This window comes from Eleutherodactylus coqui, chromosome 2, assembly GCF_035609145.1.
Source record: "Eleutherodactylus coqui strain aEleCoq1 chromosome 2, aEleCoq1.hap1, whole genome shotgun sequence".
Lineage (NCBI taxonomy): Eukaryota > Metazoa > Chordata > Amphibia > Anura > Eleutherodactylidae > Eleutherodactylus > Eleutherodactylus coqui.
The window spans coordinates 263,746,340-263,769,420 of NC_089838.1; the positions used below are offsets into that span (position 1 = coordinate 263,746,340).

The following is a 23,081-nucleotide window of genomic DNA, read 5'->3' on the forward strand; positions in this document are numbered from 1 at the left end:
CCTTGCCCCATTGCCCCTGTTCGGCGGCGGTGGTGGCTGCTGCTACTATGATCAGAATGTGATCCAGGAACTCTCCCCCTGGTATGTGTGTTCCTGCGGAGAAGTCAGGGGTCACACTTGGATCACAGTTGCAGCAGCTGCTGCATGGGAGCAGTGGGGCCAGTGAGTTGAATGCCTGTGGGTTGCTGCCCAGCTGGAGGTAGGCTACGGGGGACACTATTACGACTGGGTCACTATGGGGGTCATTATTACTATTGGGACACAGAACAAGGTCATTTTTACTAGTGGGGGCCCCCAACAGGGGTCACTATTATTACTGGAGCCACTATTGGGGCCACTATTACTGTCACTTCATGGTTATGTTGTTTTTTTTTGGTATGAGTTTTTTTTGGGGGGGTGGCATCATTTCACACCTTACCTCGGTATAAAGGCTTGGGGCACCCTTGATCTAGGGTAAAACTGGGCAGAATGGTTCAGTGCAGACTTACGTGTGGCAAATCCCAGTGATATAAAGTGACTATCGGTGTAATCTTGTTTTCAAGAAGAACATCGATTAAATCATTGTAGTATTTTATTCCCTTCTCATTAACACTTTCAGCTGTGGAAATAAACATGGGAGAATTACAACACAGAATATACTCAATCACCATTGTAGTTACTGTGCTATCTTTGGCATGAATCATGATTTCAACTAGCTTTTTATATGTAAGTGGTCTTCATGGTCCTCTTATTATCCAAGCTATATAAATTTGACACCTTATGTCTTCCCCATTGCAAATCTTCTGACATCTTTTGGCTTTGGGGGCAATGGAGAAAATTAGGCAAAATGCATGAGACCATTGGGGACAGTATACTGTTGTAAAAGGCACAAGGGGTATCTGCTCTGCCAGGAATGCAAGATATTAAGTAGGCCATTTTGAGTATAAGCACCTCTTACATCCAAGCTATTTAGGTCTATGATAATAATTGATGCATTACATGTTTACTAATGGGAAATTCTAGCGGTTTGCATTTTATTGTAGGATAGCTTTTGTCGTATACACTATCCTATCAAAAATACTTGATCACCCCAATCAGTAGAATGATCATGTTTTATTAGTATGTCACATGTCCTGAATCATGCTACATAAAATGTAGACCCTCTAAGCTGTGTGCCATATTTTTGTGACGGGAACTACACGCTATTGGATGTTGAGGTATGCCGCTGCCCACAAGCCATTTCTCATGAAGCTCAATGCATTGGGCCATCTACAATGGTGCAGGGAGCATAGTCATGGGACAACTGAGCAATGGAAGAATGTTCTATGCAGTGACTAATCACGCTACTCTATCTCCAAATCAGATGAACGTACCCGAGTGTGGAGGAGGCCTAGGGAATGCCTTTTGCCTAAATGAGTTGTGCCAACAGTTAAGTACGGTGGAGGTTCTGTTATAGTCTGGGGATGTTTTATGTGGTATGAACTTGGTACGTTGATTGTAGTGGCAAGAACCATGAATACTCTGGGAATGATCAGCAATACTTCCAACAAGACAACACACGGTTTTATGTTGGTTTGGGGATACGGATGTTCCATGATTGGACTGGCTACACAGAGTCCCAACCTGAACCCTACTGAACATCTGTGGGACAAACTGGAACGTCTAGAAATATGAACAGCGTCCATCTTCTCTGAGAGAAGTCAAAAGACGTTTGTAAGATGAATGGAAGGAAATACAAGATGAAGTGTATCAGATGTTAGTAGAACGTATAATGTGATTGTTCTCAGTAAGAGAAACCAAGTAATCTTGTAGATATGATACCTCTTAATGGCTAACAAAAATACATAATGTTATAGCGAGCTTTCCAACCTACTCAAGATTCTTCCTCAAGCTTAAATGGAATAGCTCAGAAGAGGCGTGTGTATGTAAATATACACACATGCATATGACAAGGCACAGACATAGTGTGATTAATTTGCACTAAAACAATACCAGAGCAGAATGAGTAGAGGAGTAAATACTTAATTGGTCCACTGATTACCAGTACCAAACTTTTTTCGTTTTAGTAAAAGTATGTCACGGAAAGTAGCCGATGTCATTAAGACCAAAGGAGCCCCACTAAGTATTAACTTATGTAAATAAATACTCCTTTAGATTCTTGTTTGATAACTAGTGGTGAGTTATTCGTGCTCACCAGATTGCCGTAGGCTAGCATCCAGTGTCAATTACTCATGGTTTCAATAAAGCACAGTTCAACTTTACGCAGCACTTCAGAGTTTCAGTCTACATCAATCATTGACCCAACTTTTAAATACTTTGCTTTACAGTTTTGTACCAATTTTTAGATAATCCATATCTTCCATTCATAGGTTTTCCTGTAAATATGGAAGCCTTGATAATTCACGGCTCTCTGGTAGCAGGAAGTTGCCCTGGCTGCTTACTGTAGATATGACTCTTCTAAGAACCCCCTGCCATCAGTTGCTATCACTAAAGATATAGGCATTCTTGTCCATTGCAGAGTAAATGGAATATTAAATCCTATCCTTTCAAATGAATGGCTGACCTGGTTATAAGCTGGGTCCACCAGCGTGAGAGCTGCTTTTATTTAGCGGCTCTCAGCTCTGGCTGATGAATAGCTGTCCTGAGCAAGGGCCAAGAGGATGAAACAACTCTTAACTTTAGATGTGAATGCAGAAGAAATTTCATGTAATCAGTACAAGATGAGTACAGCAAGGTATTTAGTTACATAGCTTCAAGTGTTAGAGAGAAGAGTTTTTCTTTTTAAGTTTAATAATGGATTAAACTTACATAACAAATAATAAGAGGATAGTAAAGTTCCACTGTACTAAATTCCACAAGCCAACAATGGACTAAATAAAGTCTTACCTCGAATGCCTGTAGGAATTAAACGGGGCCAAGAGATAGAAAGACGGTAATGAGAAACTTTCAATTCCTTCAGCAAATCCATGTCCTCCTGCAATTCGTAACATACAAAGTAAATCCAAATAGAAGGTGAAATTCTGCAACCCTGAAGTGAGAACCCAAGCTCCATTGATTTTGGGAAAAGATGAGCATAATGGATAGGAAAGCAGGTTTGAGCAGACGTTACTGCTTCAGGATGGGTGATCAATAGTTGATCGTTGGGGGTCTACCGCTTGGGATCAGCTATTAGCAGGGTGTACTGTCAGTTTGGACAGAGCCAGAAGCAGACCGTTTTGTCTTTCGTGCAGTAGCCCTGGTTGGTATTGTAGGTGCAGTTTCCATTGTATTCAGTGCCATACCAACCTGGGTTGCTGCATTCTGGCAGAGCTGTTTGCTCCTTGCTCTATCCACAATGAGAGCTGGCCTGATACCTGCTAATCCGTGGGGATGCTGAGCGACGGACCCCTGCTGATTAACTATTAATGACCTATTCCAAGGATAGGTCATCAATAGTAAAGTTCTGGACAACACCTTTACAACTTATTTCCTTATCTAACCACTGGGATCCCCACTGATCATGAGCTTGGAGGTTTCCTGTACAGTGTAATGGATAGAGCACAGATGAGCTCTGCTCTATTCATTTCAATGAGACCACCAGAGATAGGATAGCGGTTAAGTGTTAAAAATTAGCATAACCCCTTTAACATGGCCATTAATAATCCAAACCATTGGCCTTAGAGGGGTTGTTCAAGAATTAGAAAAACATGTCTGCCTTTTTCCAGAAACAGTACCCCTCCTGCCAATGAGTTGTACCTGGTATTGCAGCTTAGTTCCATTGAAGTAAATTGGGTTGAGTTGCAATACTGCACACCAGCTGTGGACAGATGTGGCGCTGTTTTTGTAAATTAAGCAGCTATGTATGACTACGTCATTGAGACAAGCACTCCATCATTGATACATGTTCCTGTTAACTGCATACATGTAAAAACATCTACACACAGAGAACTGTTGTAGTCTTAGCACTGCTTTGATAGATGATGTATGATACTCTCCTGTCCATGGTCATTAGTGGGTCATATAAATTCAGGGGTGTTTTTACCCCAAATTCCTTTTGCCTTCCTTGGTAACTCTCCAATGAATTGTCAAATGAGCGTGGTGATACCCCTAAAAGGCAACTGTTCTTACCTGGACTTTGTAATACCCATCACACGAGGAATCTGCGGTCTGGTTCATAAACGTTTTTCCCTTCTTGTGTGTGAACACATCCCAAATACTCTGTCCTTTTCCATCCTTGTCCCACGCACCTTCAGTTTGGTATGCAGAACTGCCCACTCCCCATGTGAAACCTGTAAGGAGAAGATACACAGTCAAAGAACAGGGAGAAGCGGAAGGGGTAGGCGGGGAAGCCGTCGCCTAGCGCCTTATTGAGGAGAGGAGGCAATTTTGGCATTTCAGAAAATAAACTTTAGGGACTGAGCTTCAGAAACCATAACCGTCAGCAACAACATAGCTTGTTCCACCAATGAGTACAGGTGATATGGTTGCCACAGGTAGAAGAGAGCAGATTAAAAACTTACCAGGTGGGAACATGCCATAATAAAAGGATCCTCGATCGGTCTGTGTCCACTGAAATTCCTCCTCGCCCCAACTACACAATGCCAGGAGCAGCAGCTGGGTCGCATGGATGACTGGAAACCTCATTCTATGGCAGAGGCGATGATCAGCTCACAGTATCTCCAACAGCAGATGTTTTCTTCTAGGTATTCCGTTTCTGTGATATTAAAAGACAGTTTACGTAAATCGCATAATTTCCTGTTCTTTGTTTATTTCATCTCAATATATTTTGATCAGACGCTCATGAAATCCTCCATTTTCACACACCATTCATATTCTTTTCAACTGCAACAACTTGTCTGTTTAGATGAAAATTAATGTCAAGTTGTTACAGTTTTGCCTCAATATAAGATTCTCCGAATAGCAGTGGAATATTTTCCAGAAAAGGCAATTTTCCCTTTGTTAAAGGGCTATCCACAGGATATGCTATAATGGTCTGACAACGGGCAGCACTTTTTCTTCCGTCCAAAAGACGGGCAGCTAGGTGGAAAGCGGGCGGACACCTTTATAGTCAATGGGGTCTGCCTGGCGCTGCTCGGTTCCTCCCAAACAGAGCAGGAATCGGAATCTCTGTCGCAAATGTGAAACCACCCTAAGACAACCCTCCTAAGGAATCTTAAAGGGGCCATATCAATGCTGAAATTGTGCCAACAACTTTGTCTACTAATAGTCCTAAAGTTAAATTTATTTATATGCAGTACAGTTTTAGTATTTTCAAATAGTTCTTTTTTTTCTGGCTATAGGTGATATCTGTTAAAGCGTACCTAATAGAGATGAGCGAGTATACTCGCTAAAGGCAATTGCTCGAGCGAGCATTGCATTTAGCGAGTATCTCCCCCGCTCGAGACGAAAGGTTCGGTGCGCGGGGGAGTGGTGAGTAGCGGCAGTCAGCAGGAGGGAGCGGGGGGGGGGAGAGAGGGAGAGAGAGATCTGCCCTCCATTCCTCCCCGCTCTCCCCCGCAGCTCCCTGCCCGCCGCCGGCACCCGAACCTTCAGTCTCGAGCGGGAGAGATACTCGCTAAAGGCAATGCTCGCTCGAGCAATTGCCTTTAGCGAGTATACTCGCTCATCTCTAGTACCTAACTTTTCAGAATAAGGTGCTATGTGTGTACATGAGGTATAACACTACTTCTGGCCATTATATGACTTGTATCCTGCATCTTTCACTGTTTTCTCCGCTGTAGGCTACATCTCTGATTTTCAGTTCTCTCTAAGCTAGTGGGACAAGCCTGTTGTTATGATGTTTTCTATACACTGTGCTGAGATAAAACTGCAAATTCTGCTTCCTCTCTGTCCATAACACACACACAGATATTACATCATCATGTAGGACATTAAGGCCACCTGCAGACGGCCGGGTCAGATCCCACTGCGAGAATTCTCGCAGCGGGACCCGACCTAAGCCCCTGCAGGGACCAGGTGGGGCTCACCTCTCCCGCGGCCCCGGCTTTTTTATCGGCCGGCCAGCCGGCGCATGCGCAGAGCAAAGCCGGGGCACCAGGAGTGACATTTCTGTGAGGGCCTTTGCGACACCCACACAGAAATAGAACATGCCGCGATTTGTTTTCCGCGTGTGATTTCGCGTGGACAAATCACGGCCGTCTGCCAAGGATTGTGTTTTTTAATGCAATCCTATGGCAGCTTCCATGGGCGGAAATTCTGCAGGAAATCCCGCAGCAGAATTTCCACCCGTGTGCACGGGGGCCTAAAGCAGTACTGAGCTGTGTGATGTGATAGCAGAAGCTATAACACAGTAAGCAATCATTTACTATTACCTTCAAGCGCGGCTGTGTGAGTCTGTTTGTCTCCATCAATCACTGAAAGGTACCATAAAATATGACTTAATCACATCAATTCAAAACTAGTAATTATATATTTAGAGGTACAAATAATAAATATAAATCAGGCGAGAAATTCTTCAATAATAAAGAAAAGGGAAAACCATCAGCTGCTACAGTATGCAAGTCTGATACAGCCACATATAAACATATGTATGCTATATAAAATTGTGCCAATGATATCCCCATAAACAGGCAGGAAAAGGGAAGGAACCTGGTATCTGGTCATATCGTAAGTGAGCAAGCAATAGGTGATTCAGTTGATACAGGGATCTCAATAAATTTAAACAATTTAATTCCATTAGATAACACAATTGATACACAGATCTCAAAAAGTAGATCCTCTAGTTACAATCTCAATAGATCATCTAATTACAATTCTCTCTAGCAACTCCCTCCACCACCCCTCTACTCTCTGTAGACTTCAATGAGCCATCACTCTCTTCCACTTCTTGTTCTCTATCTTGTTATCTCTGTTACTACAGATTGGCATCACTTGATGGCAGATAATGGACAGCAAATTAAAGGCCCATTTACATGCAAAGATAATCTTTGAAAGACTGAAAGATTTAGCAATCTATATGCATAAAGTGTTAATGACCCTTACTTATCCTCTTCATTTGCATGTATAAGGGCCTCCAGGAGCTGTTTGCAGAGCCCATCGTGGGATTAATCACATGCCCAGCTGTGCACACAGCTGCATTATACTGTTCACGGCTGATGGCAGATTACAATGTTATCAGCTATCTCCTGTGAAGATAACAGCATGCGCTCTACGGAGAGATAAATGTGTCTGCTTTACCTCTCAGTAGATGAACAATGGACTTTAAGTTCACCTTAAAATCATTGTTCAAACGTAAAGTTCGCAATGCCCACATTTACATGGAACGATTATTGCTCATTTTCGGTTGTTTGAACAAATTTTGAGTGTTAATTGTTACGTGTAAGTGGGCCTTGAGGGCTTTGAGAGCTCAACATGAAAAGCTGTGATTAGAAGCAGTGTCGTGTCTCCTTAAGGAGAGCACCCAGAAGGGGTGTGGGGATACCTAAAAACTAAGTAAGGAGACTTATTAGGCAATGCTCCTCTGCGAAATTTATGCAAATCAGAAAGATGAAAAAATACCTCTACAGCGCCATCTATTATGCACGCTGGAAATTCCCACAATCATAACATGGGGAATAGAACCCATTGATTACAGTGAGTTCATTCTCATTTTCTTTTTTTTCACCCACTGTTCTCGCAGATGCGAAAAAATAGGACCTGCCCTATCTTGTGCGTGTGTGCGCACCCAAGAGCTCCATAGAGGTCTGTCAGAGGTACGCAAACATCTGCCCACGCAAAATACTCATTCACTATGCAAAAAATTACGTTACGTGCCCGTCTGTCGACGCCCTAAAAAGTAAGGGTGCTTTACAAGGAACGATTTATCATTTGCATAAATGAATGATGTCAGAGTTTGCCCATTTGCTCGTGCAGCCTGTTTATACAGGCAGATAAATTGTTCACTCACTAAATGGTTCAGTTATTCACATTCACTGTCCCGGTGAATGAGAATGACTGAACGATTGGTATTTTACCGAGACAGGCCGGCTGCACACGGCCGTGACGGGCTTCGCCGCGGTATTCCGCGGCGGAGCCCGTCACGACGCCCCCCAGAGACCCCAATACTTACCTCCGGATCCTGAGTCTTCTGTCCCGCATGACGCTTCGGCGCGCATGCGATGCTCCGGCCGCGTCATATGACACGCCCACAGCGTCACATGACGCGCCTGGCGGTGGGAGGGGAAGCGGTATCACGCTATCTTCCGCTATGCTACAGCGGAAGATAGCGTGACGGACGGGCTTCCATTGACTGCAATGGAAGCCGTCCGCGCGTACACCCGCGGCAAATAGAGCATGCCGCGGGTAAGGACGGGAGATTTCCGCCGCGTAATAGCTCAATGCTCACGGTGCGGAATTCCATCGCGAAATTCCGCACCGTGAGCATTGAGCTATTACGCGGCGGAAATCTGTCCGTGGGAAGGAGCCCACAGTGTATTTCTTATGTTATGTCAAAACTAGTCACCGAAAAAAGTAATTAAAATTACTAACTTTATTTATATATTACTTAAAAACACCAATTTTGGATAGACTTACACATATACATAGAGTGAGGTGGGAGTCTAGTTAATGGATAGGAACCAGAAATCCTAACACCTCATAACTAGAGATGAGCGAACGTACTCGTTTCGAGTACTTACGCACCCGAGTACCGCCATTTTCGAGTACTTCAGTATTCGGGTGAAAAGATTCGGGGGGCGCCGGGGGGCGGGGAGAGGCGTGGCGGTGCGGGGGGTAGCAGCGGGGAACAGGGGGGAGCCCTCTCTCTCTCCCTCCCCCCCCCCACTCCCCACTGCTACCCGCCGTGCCGCCACGGCGCCCCCCGAATTTTTTCGCCCGAGTACGGAAGTACTCGGAAATCGCGGTATTTGGGCGAAAAAGGGGCGTGGCCGAGCACGTTCGCTCATCTCTACTCATAACCCAAACTTTGTGATTATACTTCGCTACGGGTACTACATATCCACCTGACTAGTATAGGTATTGGTGCCATATGTGGAAAACCCTGACACCACAATGGCGCTGTGATATCACTGGATTGGGAAGGCACTTCCTTTTTATTGTCTGAGAACCTCCTTATTAGCTTCACAGACTACAGATTGTACAGGGACAACCTGCATATATAGAAATTTCAATTAATCCATCAGAAATAGGCAGTGGTTCTTTATATTATATCAGTGATTCCCAATCGAGAGGATAATGCAACTCTCAACTTACTTTACTTAAGTTCATCTGGACCAACAAACGTTCTAGGATTAACCACACTATAATGTACTACCATCGATGAATGAGAGGCTTCTCTGTGCCCCATTTAGTCAAATACTACAAATCAGCACAACTGGCCCAATGGGCTACATGCCTGGGTAGCACAAATAGCCCGCTCTGGGCTATTGAGAAAAGACATTGAGAAAAGACGTATATAGCCACACCTGATTCTGTCCTTAACCTGGTCCATGGATCCGATTCCTCCAGGATCGCCTCAAATGAGCCCCCTTTCCTATTATTCCCTTTTGTTGTAGAGAAGTTCTCGATTTAAATATAAATTGTCCTCTAAGCCCTCGCCGATGCTACCAATAATCCCCAAAAAAAGGTGTGGGAATCCAGACACATGGATAAAATTTTTCCTTTGCTTTATTTCACATCAGGCTTGCATAGTCAAGTACATGGTTTCACAGGTACATGGTTTTACAAGTACAATAATCCCCAACCCGCAATTCCCACCGAGTCTGGACCTATGCTGTTTCACATGGTGGAGAAGCAATGATATAACTACATTATGGCACTTCTACTATAAGTCAAGATTCATCACCAAACACCATTTTTTGACCACATTCAAACCACCCATACAGGAATACCTATGGATCAATCAGATGTTCCATTTTATCCAATCCCTACCTCTGCTCCCCCTTTCTTCCCAATCTCACACCATGAAAACATTTGTGCTAATGACCCGTCTCAGAAAGGTTGTCTTTCATATATATATATAGTATGCTGAACCTATAGCGGGGGGAAAACTTTGGTTCATGAGAAGGTGGGAGGAGGATCTGGGGATAGAGATGACTCTAGAAAGATAGCATTGTTATTCCACGATCTCTAAGGGTAGCCACCAAGTTTCTCCTATGGAAAACTTGGTTAAAATTCTTCATAGAACGTATTTAGTTTGACAGAGAGTCCACCGTGTGTACTCATCCTCCTCCCCACTCTGTTTCTAAGCTTGCCGAGAAGTTGGGAATATGCTCCACACCTAGTGGTCCTGCCCGGAGGTTGTTAAACTGTTGTCACAAGTCCACAGGATGATAAATTGCTTGTTTGTGGGCCCAATTCCTAAATCTCTCAAGTTCTTCGACCACCGAGGCTTAAATTTAGAGCCTATCGACTTATTCAGGTTATCTGTATGGCCACAAGGATCCATATCGCTTCCAAATGGAAAACCTCGAGTCTTTCCTTTCCTGAGGTAACCAATAGAATATCTACAATGATGCTCTACGAAAGGATCCACGCTATCAGAACGGACGCCCTACCCAATTTCTTTAATACATGGCAACCCTGGATTGACTTTCTAGAAGTCCCAGGGCTACATTATCATTTATCTTCTACCTAACCATACTACCAGAAGCCAATCCCTGATATTGAGTATACAAGTAATAGAGAATTGATATGGATCCTCGACGACCCCGTGTTATATAGCCTTTGTTACCCGTTCAAGGTATTCCATTTTGACGAGTACAACGTTATAATAAAAATGACAGTACTTCAAGTCAGTAATAATGAGCCCCCTACGCGGGGAATTAAGAATGTGGCACACCAATAATATTTGTATGAAAATTTTCAATAAAAACCGTTGAAACTAATTTGAAAATTAACCCTACTTTTAAAAGCTGGACCATTTTGTATTTTCTAATACATATAAAGGATTAAAGGAGAAATTATTTTAAGTGTATCAAAGGCCCATTTACACGCAACAATTATTGCTCAAAATTCGCTCAAAAGCCATGATTTGAGCAATAATCATTGTGTGTAAATGCTCCCATCTTTCACTCTTTTTTAGGTGAGCATAAAACCCATCGTTCAGCTGGAGAAAGAGATAACACAGACCGCATGCTGTGTTTGCTGTCCATGGTGCTGTATTCTCCACAGGAGTGCTGATTACATTGAATGCAGCTTGCAGCCCTGTGGCAGAACAAAGGAGCTGAATACAGAGAACAGACCACCTGTTCTCTGCATACAGGTCCTGGAGGCTCATTTGCATGTAAATCAAGGTAATAATCTGCTAATGGACATTAGTAGCCATTATTAGTTTATGCAAAACAATCGCTTAAAACCTATCTTTTGAACGATTATCTTTGCGTGTAAATGGGCCTTAAGCAAGAGGGAACAAAATCTTTTAAATCTAAAAAATTGATGAAAATTGTAAAAAAAATAATAGTTTTTGAATATAACTTATCATCTGGTGGCTCTTAGTTCTATACATTTAAGGAATGTAGTTACCTTACTGACATCCATGAGAATACAAAGACTGTATTACGTGTTTCCATGTGAGCTCCTGCAGATAACATATGCAGTCTGAAATACAGAAATGTCAGTGACCTTTTATCTGTCGCAGGATTAAGGTCGCTTTCACAAGGCTGAGAAAATCACGTGAGATTTGTGCATTGTGAGACGCAAGGGAAATAGAGTAATTTCTCTTTTAGTAACTATTGCAAGAGCTCATCTCTTAAAAGGGGTTGTCTGAGGGACCTTTCATGCATGCGGAATATGCCAAGAAGATAGTTCCTGAACTGTCTTTCCTGGCTGGTGTAAAAAGCGCCTGTCCGAAAAGCGCACCGTATGCGCTATCTTGGCTGGACGAGCGCTTTTACACAGCAGGAATATGTCCCTCTGAACCAATGCATCAGATGGGCAGCGTATATCGCCCGGCCATGAAAGCGCAACCGATCTACGCTCGTGTGAATGAAGCCTAAGGCAGATGGAGGCACTGTTTTTAAAGTCTGGAATTTGCCCTTGAGGAAGTGACTTGGCGTGCCTCTATGGCCAGTATGCCACTGGCTCCTATACTAGAACAAGTAGAGCAAAAATGCTCATGTTATATCATGGTAGCTTATTCTCATAACACCGAAGCTCCTCAAAGTGTGAAACACAAACTTTATCATATCTTCATGACTATCTATCTCATATCTATCTATCTATCTATCTATCTCATATCTATCTCCTATCTATCTATCTATCTATCTATCTATCTATCTATCTATCTATCTATCTATCTATCTATCTATCTATCTATCTCATATCTATCTATCTATCTCATATCTATCTATCTATCTCATATCTATCTATCTCATATCTATCTATCTCATATCTATCTATCTCATATCTATCTATCTATCTATCTATCTATCTATCTATCTATCTATCTATCTATCTATCTCATATCTATCTATCTATCTCATATCTATCTATCTCATATCTATCTATCTATCTATCTATCTATCTAGTCTGTATGTCTGTCTGTAGATAGAAGTGATGCAAGGCCTTAGGCATTATTCACAAGAGCGTATATCGGCCGCCGTTTTCACGGCCAACCGATATATTCTACCATCTGATATATTGGACTCTAAACTATCTCCCCCCGCCTGACGGCATTGCAGCCTCGGCATATATGCGCTGGGCTGTCTGAACAGGCACACAAACATTAGATTTGTGCGCCCATTCACGCGTTTTTACATCGCCAGTGGGCGAGCGTAAAAATGCTGACCCCATGTGAAATAGCCCTTAGGCTGTATTCATACAAGCGATTTTCATGAGCGAGTTTAAGGGCATTTTCAGACAAGCGTACGCACAAATACGCTAGCCTCAGACACAACATATTTGCGCATGGAACGAGGCATGTTCGTCCGTGTGCCTGCGTACTTTACTGTACGTATTCGCGCAGCCACGGCATCTTCACATGGGTGAGGACTTCCCCGCCTTTATTTAACAGGCTATTTAGGTCCAGATGTGTTCCTTTCTCCGCGGATCCCTATTGACCTCTATGGGGCCCTTTAGTGAGTGAATACACAGTAAAATAGAGAGGTCGCATTTTTTGCGCACGTGAGAAATGCACATGCAAAATCATGAAATGAGAATGAACTCATTAACATCAATCAGTTCTATTCCCTTTGTATTCTGCGCGTATATTTTGCGCATGCAAATATGTCCGTCCGAAGACATCATGAGATGGACAGAACTCGCACGGAAAAAAAACACCTTCATTTGAATGGGTTAATTCCCATGTGCGATTTTTCATTCATACCAATAGTCAGAGTGTGAAATATCGCTGCATGTCCTATTTTTGCGCGATTCTTATTCAAGAATTGAGCATTATTTTTTATGTGATCCATTTTTAACATGTTACTGTGGGGACCATGTGAAAAAGTTAACGAAGTGCAGAGCAGTGAAAAACGGGAGAAAAACATAAAACGGATGCAAATTGCACGTGAACATTAAAGAATGCATAGCAAATACATGAAAAAAATCGCACTAAAATTGCATCTGCCCATGTGATACACCCTTAGTTTTCGATAGCACTCGGTCAGTGTAAGGTTGAGTGCATTTAGGTCCGAGTTGCAGAACTGCAGTTTTTATGAAAGCGCAATGCTTTTTAAGAAAAAATCGCAACACACTTGCATCACCGCACTTGTGACTTACACGGATGTGAAAATTTCCCACTATTCCCTATGGGAGAAAAATTGCATCGCACTGGCATGCGTATGCAAACACGATACAATTTTTTTTCCTACTCCCACAGGGAAGAATGGGGGATTCTTAAATGGAATCACCAAAAAATAGGACATGCTGCAATTATTTTCTCACTTCTTGTATGAGAAACATCACACATGTAACTGCCCCCGTTGATAATAATGGGTTCTTTTCCCGTGCGATCTCACAACGCATGAAAAGTCGCCCGTGTGAATGCACCCTGAAGTAGTGTCTGCACTTACCTTCAGTCTTCAGAGATGTCTTCATTCAGTTCCTTCCATATATTCCCATCCGATAACTTACACCACAAGCCACGAGTTCCAGTTCTGCTCTAGTGAAATCCCATAGAAGCCTCTCGTTCCCAACCCTCTCGCTGCAGCAAAACCCCAAACAAAACAGAACTATCCAGGCTGGATGAATCAGCTGAAGCCCACAGAATGGAGTGCGGAGGCTGCTGGGAGAGGCGAGTACAGCGAGGGATCCTCGTACTGTTATGTCAGAGCTGTTCAATACCCTAAATGGAGGTTTATGAGCCCGGAAAATGGGAATGCTTGGGATTATTGTACTAATATAATGATAATGAACAGTTAAAGGGATTCTTTACATGACAGTATGCGTAAAAACACTCGCTGCAGCGCATTTACGCATGAACGAGGTTTGCAGAGGTAGATTTGAGTGCGTGTCTGTGCATATTACTGTACTTGATGCGTATGCATGGCCAGTTCACAGGAGCGCAGCACCCTCTTACCATGGACTAAAAGGCTAATTAGCTAATTTCCCGCATATATTGCGCAGTGTTTCACGTTGTGCAATACACATAACAAGATGGCTAGACAACTTTGCACAGCGCATCTACAAAAGGCATGACATGTATGACACTTATGGAGGGGCCAGCAACAGACTTCTGGCCACTACAGTAGTTTGGGGGGCCCATGAAGACTGCTAGTGCGGAGTTACTACAGCGGGCACCATGCCTTGGATGACAGAATTAGCACAGCTTCACATCAGTTTATGTGCAAAAGCAGTCACCGCAGCACAGCGAATTTGCACATGAAGGTACATTTACGCCTGCGCATATTACTGTACTTTATGTACTACGCATACAGGGCCAGTTCACATGTGCACGCGACACACACCCTTTCTGTGGATTAAAAGGCTAATTAGCTTACTGAGGTCCAGATGTGTTCTTTTCCCCATGTTTTCCGCAGTGTTTTTTTACTCCTCCCCTTGTGTATTTGCGCACCTCCCATAAACGCCTATGGGAGCCTTTGCTTTGCAAAACGCAGATAGAGTGGGTTCAACTTTTTTCCACGCGCACAAAACGCGCTCATGAGAACGAACACATTAAAATCAATGGGTTCTATTCTCTGTGTTTAGCGCACGTATTTTTTCCGCGTGCAAAAACGCACCTGTGATGAATCCCTTAAGGTGGGTAGCAGAGCACAGTCCTTTTTTTAGGGGCTGGAGCAAAGCTCGGACTTTCACACCCCATATGCCAGCAACAGGACCATTCCGAGCGTGGTAAGCCCACTCACACAGCTGGCACCACGCAGACATTGGTCTTCGGTGGGGGACCCAGGATACATATGCGCAGAAAAGTTAATTCATTACCAGAACTCACAACAGGATGCAGACTTTTCCACGGCCACAGTTTGTTGATGGAGATCCACAGCGGCTCTAACTGGAGTCTGGGTTCAGAATACAGCAAGGGGATTCCCTGTAGTTTGCAATTCCATTCGTTAGGGACACACAAACCAGTAGCGGCATGTGCCTTAGTGCTGTGCCAGAGGGCCTGATTCAGTGTCCCAACTGTCACCAATTCCTCACTATTTCCGAAGTGCTGCAGTGCTACTCCGCTGCAACGATGCGTACGAGACGCTTTATAGAGTGTGCATGAGCTTTGGGATGCCCCATATGTCCAACCACAGCCAATCAGCATTAACAAGTATACATTTAAGGGTCCGTTTACACCAAACGATTATCATTTGAATGAATGACATCAGCGTTCGCTCAGGCAGCTTGTTTATACAGACAGATACATTGTTGGCTCGTTCAAAGGAGAAATCGCTCAGTCATTCATATTCGCAGTACATGGGCTACAAAATCACACAGGAGTTAGCCGCTGCTGGGGAATTCCTTCTTCCCTGCAGGGGAACCCCTCTCTCCCCACTACGGGGAAATTCCTTCTCCCCTGCAGGGGAACTCCAGCATCTATGCTGCTGGGGATATCCCTCCAGCCCTGCAGGGAAGGGGTTTTCCCGGGGCTTTCTTTCATCTTTCTCTCCTCCTGGAGCTGCAGCACTTTTTTGCTAAAACATGCAGCTCCCAATCATTTGAATGGGCAATTTCACCGCTAATTAAGCTTGGGACTTGATAGCGAGAAATCATCCATTCACACAATTTTCTGCAGTACTAGCTGCAGGCTATTTTTGCGCAGCTAGCTTCTGCATGATTTTGTAGCCCGTGTGAATAAGCCCATAGCTACAGAAAATCGTCCATGTGAAAGAGGCCTAAGTGAATGAGAGGGACTGAACAACCGCGATTTAAACTGAATGATTAGTGAATGAGCCAACAATGAGTTTTTTGCCGGTATAACATGAGCAGCGAGCAAAAAGTGAACGATTACCATTCGTCATTCTGCTGTTGGCGTGTTTAGGCTGAAGGATTATCGTTCACTCATTTGAACAATTATTTCAACGATAATCGTCCCGTGTAAAAGGGCCTTCACACAATGCAATTATTTAACGAGGACCACTAGAGATCCTTGTATAACACAATTAAGGGCAGCTTTACATGGGTGTATTTGCACACACCTACGCAGAGAATAGAGCCCATTGATATCAATGGGTTTGTACGCATTTACATTTTTTTGCACATGCATTTCTCTCACATGCAAAAAATAGGACCTGCTCTATTTTTCTGTGCATTTGCGTACCAAGGGTGCCTATAGAAGTCTATGGGAGGTGCGCAAATGTGAAATATGCTGCCAATTCTGTGAAAGAAAGACTAACTAGCCAGTTAAATCAGGACATGTTTATCTGCTGAGCGCAAATGAACATGCCTTGTGGCCGTAAAAGTATATTAAAATTTGCTGATACACGCGCAAATCAACCTTGTTCACAGTCAAATACATCGCTTTGAAGCGTTCGCATTTGTGCACATACTTGTGTGAAGCCACTCTTAGGCTGGATTCCCACGAACGTATATCGGCTCGGTTTTCACGCCGAGCCAATATACGTCGTCCTCATCTGCAGGGTGGGAGGATGGAAGAGCCAGGAGCAGGAACTGAGCTCCCGCCCCCTCTCTGCCTCCTCTCCGCCCCTCTGCACTATTTGCAATAGGGAGAGGCGGAACGGGCGTGGGGCTAATTCTCGGAACTTAGCCCCGCCCCGACCCGCCTCCTTTCATTGCAAATAGTGTAGAGGAGGCAGAGAGGGGGCGGGAGCTCAGTTCCTGCTCCTGGCTCTTTCCCCCTCCCCCCTTCCTGCAGATGAGGACGACGTATATCGGCTCGGCGTGAAAACCGAGCCGATATACGTGGATCCAGCCTTACATAAACATGCAGGATTGTTGCTTCACGACCCATTTTGGAGGGATGACCATGCAAACCTTTAGGCTGGGTTTACATGTGGCAGAATTGCCGCAGAATTTCGGTGCGGGCTTTCTGCACAAAAAATCCGCCTGTAATTCTTATCCCGGGATAAAGCAGCAAAGTGAACGAGATTTGCAAAAATCTTGTCCACACGCTGCGGCCCATCCACTACAGCCAAGCCATGCTGAAATTGACATGCTGCATGGAATTCAAAGCCGTGGAATGTCAATTTTATCGCCGTTTCCGCTGTGGCCACTCTCCTCTCCATGGGGAAGAGCTGGCCGCAGAGGAATAAACTGCTTGAAAACCCACGGGACTTCAACCTGCGTAAATCTCGCTGAATTTCCATGCAGTCCCGCTGCAGACATTCCCTGGGATTTCCGCTCCATGTGAACCCAGCCGTAGGCCTCCTGCACATGGGCGGATTTGCATTGCGGAGTGTGCGTCGGGAGTCTGCATCCAGACTCCACAGCAAATACAGCCCATAGTATTCAATAGCAAAATGCCATTTCATCTCCACAAGCGGTAATCGATTGCGATTTTCCACTCACGGAGAATAAATTGCAGCATGCTGCAATTTTGTGCGTGTTACGTATGGCCGGCTTCCATTGAAGTCAATGGAAGCTGTCCGTCCAGCGGCACTGAGTATCGTGGGATACGTGTCAACCCCCAGCGCCGCAGTGAGCATTGCAGAAGTATCGTGGGATACACGTCACCCCCCCAGCGCTGGCGGCTACTGCGCATGCATGACGGAGTGCCAGTCGGCTCTGCATCGTGTGAAGAAGCCGCCGGACAGGTAAACTGGGGTCACCGGCCAGGCACCAGGTCGAAGTCCGCTGCGGGAATCCCACATGCAGGGTCTGACCCACCTGTGTGCAGGAGGCCTTACATAGTTATTTTTTCTTTGGCAATCCTTACATAGGCTTCAGGTTCAAGACCTTGTAGTAACCAACAAATATCATGTAGTGGCTTAAATAGCAATTTCTTTGCAGGACTCCTGCACGCAAGTAAATGCATATATACTAGAGATGAGCGAGCCTAATCAGTAAGGCAGTTACTTGAGCGAGCATCGCTCTTCTCGAGTAACTGCTTAGTGATCCAAGCAGGCTCGGGTTGGCTGCGGGGGTGTGGGGGTGTGGGGTGTGGAGAGCGATCTCTCTCACTCCTCCTCCCACTCCCCCCTGCCCCCCGCAGCCCACCCGAGCCTGCTTGGATCACTAAGCAGTTACTCGAGAAGAGCGATGCTTTACCCAGTAGGCTCGCTCATCTCTAGTATATACGTTTGCAAGAGGATAAAGTGATTGTGCTCTGATTGAAGTGCGATCATTTGCTTTTGCGCACGTGCCCGTGCATTTTACTCTACCTTTTTGCACTGCTGGGCCCCTTTTGAACCAGCTCAGCAGTCTAATTAGTCCCCAGTGTTAGCACTTAACACTGCAAAATCACACAGTTATGACTCCTATTGAGCCTTGGGTGCGCAGAGGAGCATGTTGAGTATTTTTACGCCCAATGGAAATGTAGGCGCAAAAGCGCTCAGTGAGAGAGCCCATTGAAACGGGTTCTATTGTCTGTGGTTTGCAAAATCGCCTAAGTGCAGGAGCCCTAAGTACAGACAGCTGTATTGGGGTTTCTTGACCCTCCTCAGTGTGCAGTAGGTTTCTGCCTTGGCTAGTGAGAGGCCTACAGACATGGGCTGAGAAGAGTATCATTTGACCTCTTACTAGCCAAGCCAGAAAACTACTGCACACTGATGAACAGGGGAAAAACAGATGTCTGTGTATGGTATTTTGGCTTGGTTTTTAATTCCCAGTCATTGTTTCAAGGCTTGTCTAAAGAGTCTGACATTGACTTGCAGGAAGGCTGCCTTCCAAAAGGAGGCGCTGTAAAAGGTATTGTTCCATCTCTTATTTGCAACTGATGTAAGAAATGTAGTAAAACTAAGCTACACATGGAAAAGACCTGGAGGTGGCGCCACTGACAAACAAAAAACAAATACCTTTATTTGTGATGGACAATGATGCGGAAACAATCCTTTAGGCTACTTTCACATGACCAAGAAAATCACGTAAAATTTGTGTGTTGCGTGGAGTCATATACATAAGTGATTTTTTTCCCCTGCATCACGGGAAAAAAATCACGTTGTGTCATGTCCTGTCTCTGGGCATTCCCTTGGATCGCCCAACGTTTTCAATGGGGCTGGTAAAAACATTGCACGGCGTGTGAGGTGTACACGAGTCTGATGCAATGTTTCCCATTGAATACAAGGGCATGTTGTGAATAGCGTAGCAGTAACCATACAAGGGTAATACGAGTGCATCAGAAACAAAAAACTTTTACTTTTCATATATGTACATGCTTCACTCCATGGGAGGACACTTTTACTACTAATGTTGCAAACACAGTCGCAAACGATATACCTGCATTAGCCTAGCGCCCACCCCTGCAAAAGTCTCTTTATACATGTGGGCTTGTCACCCAGAGAGATATAGTCCTTTTTGCTATCCCCAGTCCCAAGGGTGACCTCTGATACAGCATTGATGTTCTGTTTAAGCGGTTTATCATCAGTCTTTAGTTCTGACTCGCTGTTCCGCCTGCACCAAAGCAGCAGGGCATTTGCTTGAACAGCCTCCGAACTTGGCCTGGTCTGCCGCTTGGCTTGATCTGCAGCTGTTGTCACATCTGGTCATGGTGAGGAAGACTTCCGTTTTCCAACTCGCTGGTGATTTGCACCACCTGGTCATCAGCGGCCATCCTTCACTCACCACGGTGTGGACTCCGGCTGGTCTTCCTCCTTCACCTGTGCAGGTGCTGCACAGACCTTTAAGCTTGAACCATTCTGGGCCTCTATATTTCATCTGGGCCCACCTGACTGACTCTGGGCACTGATCTTCCTAGCCCTCACCGGTCACTACTAGCCCCCCGACCGCTTCCCAGTATGGGAATGCAGCCACACATGTGACTAACACCGGTCTCCATTACACAGGAAATGACATTTTACTTTCACACACATACAAAAAAACTCAGACAAGTATAGTAAGTTAATATGAAATTTATTATAACTGTGTTTTGGTTGTTACCTCTCATTACTCACGAAGAGGGTAGAGCAGGACAAGAAGAACCCAGTGGAGGAAACCTGTAGGGAAACCATGACTGCTGTACTGCCCTTCCTACGGGCATACTAATGGGGGTAACACTATAGTCACAATCACACTATAGTGATTGTGTGTGTATATCTACCTATACGAGTGTGTGCCAGGAATGTGTGAGACGGTGTCTGTGTGACTATAAAGAGGATACAGACGGTCTTCATCTGTCACATCTTCTGGCTGGTTCTCAGTGGTCATTCCTCCTCCTTTATGGCTGCCTCTCAGACTTACTCCTTGCATGGAGGGAGACGGATGATCCTACAAAGCCTGCAGGGTGGAAGGCTGCTCCATGGGCCATAGATGGTGACCCACTGAACATTTCTCCTGAACATGGGAAAAGCCCGGCTGTGATAGATGGGCCTCTCTCTTCTCCATGCCCAGTGTAGAGGATCTATTGGCGTGATCTAAAATCAAACAATACATGGACAACATTATTATCACCGCAGACCCTTCATCACAGACTGAAGTGCTTTGAATCATTAGTACTAACCTGCTCACAGGTGTCCCGCTCCACCCAAGCTCTGAATCCAATCCGGAGGAGCAACAGGTTGCGTTCATGGTGGAGTTGTTCTCTCTTCTGCATCCAGGTGGATCCCAAGACCCATTGGTGGATCTCACAACAAAAGCAGACTTCCTCTTCCATCTGGTTGGCTAAAAACCTGGTAGAAAAAAAGTAAAACAAAAAGGACAAAACGCTACTTATTTCAGTATTAATTTTATATTTCTTCATCAGCATGTATATATTTATATATATAACTGTTATAAAGAAACTCACAGAGCTGGGAAGAAGTTATTACGATATTCCTCAGTATGCAGTCTGGCTCTGATGAAGTAAACGAAGACCATTGCCAGGAGATACTAGTAGGATGAGAAGGACAGTTAGGACTTTTTACTGTCACCTGATTTTCCTATTGAAGCGCCTTTCTGTATCCTTTCTACCTCTATAAATGTGTTATGGATTAGCAGTGTGGACCCACTTGACCAACCAGGCAGCCTGGCCTAGACCTGGTCTGGTGTGGTTGGCAGCTGGCTCCTGCAGTAAGAGAGACTGCTACCAGGAAATGAGAGTCTGTCCCTTGGCTGCAAAGAGAATGGGAAAACCCCTACCTACAAGCAAGGCGATTGCCCCGATAAGGGCAGCCCTGCACTGGAACCTCTGGCATTAGATGGAGGAGCACATAAATGCAGGAAAGGACAGCGGCAAACCATAAAACAGGAATGGGAACTGACTAGAGATGAGCGAGCGTACTCGCTAAGGGCAAATACTCAAGCGAGTATTGCCTTTTGCGCGTACCTGCCCGCTCGTCTCAAAAGATTCGGGTGCCGGCGGGGGTTAATGGTGAGTTGCAGGAGTGAGCAGGGGAGAGAGAGAGATCTCCCCCCCCCCCCGTTCCTCCCCGCTCCCCCCCCCCGCTGCTCCCTGTCCCCCGCCGGCACCTGAATCTTTTGAGACGAGCGGGCAGGTACTCGCAAAAGGCAATACTCGCTCGAGTATCAGCCCTTAGCAAGTACGCTCGCTCATCTCTAGAATTGACAGAAATCAAACGTACACACAGAAAGATATACATAACCTACACAGGGAGACTGAAGGAGACCTACAAGACACAGTGCAAACAGTGTACACAGAAGTAGGCAACCTAGGAAAGCTGAGTGTCAGAACCTAACACACACCAATTCTGAGGCGAAGAGGAAGTGCCACAACCTATCTTAAATAGAGAAGTAACGCCTATTTAATCCAACAGATGAGCTGAGAGCCAGAGAACTGGTTAACCCTCTCAGTGCTGGATGAAAACAGATATGTAGGATCCATACACACAGACAGAGTGGAGCGATGCTTGCAGCTGCCTGGAACCACAAGAGGACGGCAGACACGAGTGGCAGATCTTACAAAATGTTCCAAGGTGGTCACACATGCTCAGTCTTACTTCTCTGCAGTATTGCCATCTCACTCTTATTACTTGCTTATAATCTTTTCTAACATCTGAGTAAATAAAGCCGCTGTCTCCTCCTCTTCCCGGGAAGCTTAAAGAGAAGGAAATATTACCATGTATATATGGGGATGCGGATGCTTCTGAAGATTTATATACATCTATTGTGAGGGTATATATATATATTGCCATATGTTTTTTTTATGTTTTATACCTATATGCAAGTTTTAGTCAATTCCAAATGAAAAAAAACTTATATGTCGCCTTACATCAGATATTCCAAGGCTTTAGAAGGCTGAGAGAGATGTTCTAGAAATTCAGAGAAGAAGAACCAGACATGAAGGACGCGTGTACTTGGCCATTTTCCCAGAAACAAGATATCAAGATGTTCAACCATGTACATAATTTTCACTGTCTTAGGCTGAAAATCCGGACTTCCCATATATGGTTATGAGCCCATCACCCCCTGGTGGGGATGGGAAAAAGGGTATAAGATCTCATGTAATCTGTAATAAAACGACGTGGGCACAGCCGAGAGCCATGTCCCGTGTGAGGAATTATACCAGACCTCTGTGTGGTGTTTTCTTCTTATCGCCGGCAACGGGGCAAGTGGGGTGGGCCCGATTGGTGCTGTACTTAGAATTTTAACCCTGATAAATGGCGCCCGAACGTGCGGCGACAAAACCGGAGTTTACAACGCATTCCACCCGGATCCACGCCGCAGAGAAA

At 44.8% G+C, this 23,081-nt stretch overlaps 1 protein-coding gene across 1 annotated transcript in view; it reads right to left on the reverse strand.

The window, feature by feature from the left end:
- LCTL (lactase like) overlaps nucleotides 1-11,502 on the reverse strand; it is a 40,561-nt gene extending 29,059 nt beyond the window's left edge. The window contains exons 1-6 of the mRNA XM_066592924.1: nucleotides 11,440-11,502; nucleotides 6,291-6,332; nucleotides 4,479-4,672; nucleotides 4,087-4,247; nucleotides 2,866-2,953; nucleotides 489-598 (exon numbers count right to left, since the gene is read on the reverse strand). Coding sequence (XP_066449021.1) covers nucleotides 489-598; nucleotides 2,866-2,953; nucleotides 4,087-4,247; nucleotides 4,479-4,602 — 483 coding nt within the window. The 5' untranslated portion in view covers nucleotides 4,603-4,672; nucleotides 6,291-6,332; nucleotides 11,440-11,502. The remainder of the gene's footprint in view (nucleotides 1-488; nucleotides 599-2,865; nucleotides 2,954-4,086; nucleotides 4,248-4,478; nucleotides 4,673-6,290; nucleotides 6,333-11,439) is intronic.
- Between the last annotated feature and the right edge of the window lie 11,579 nt (nucleotides 11,503-23,081).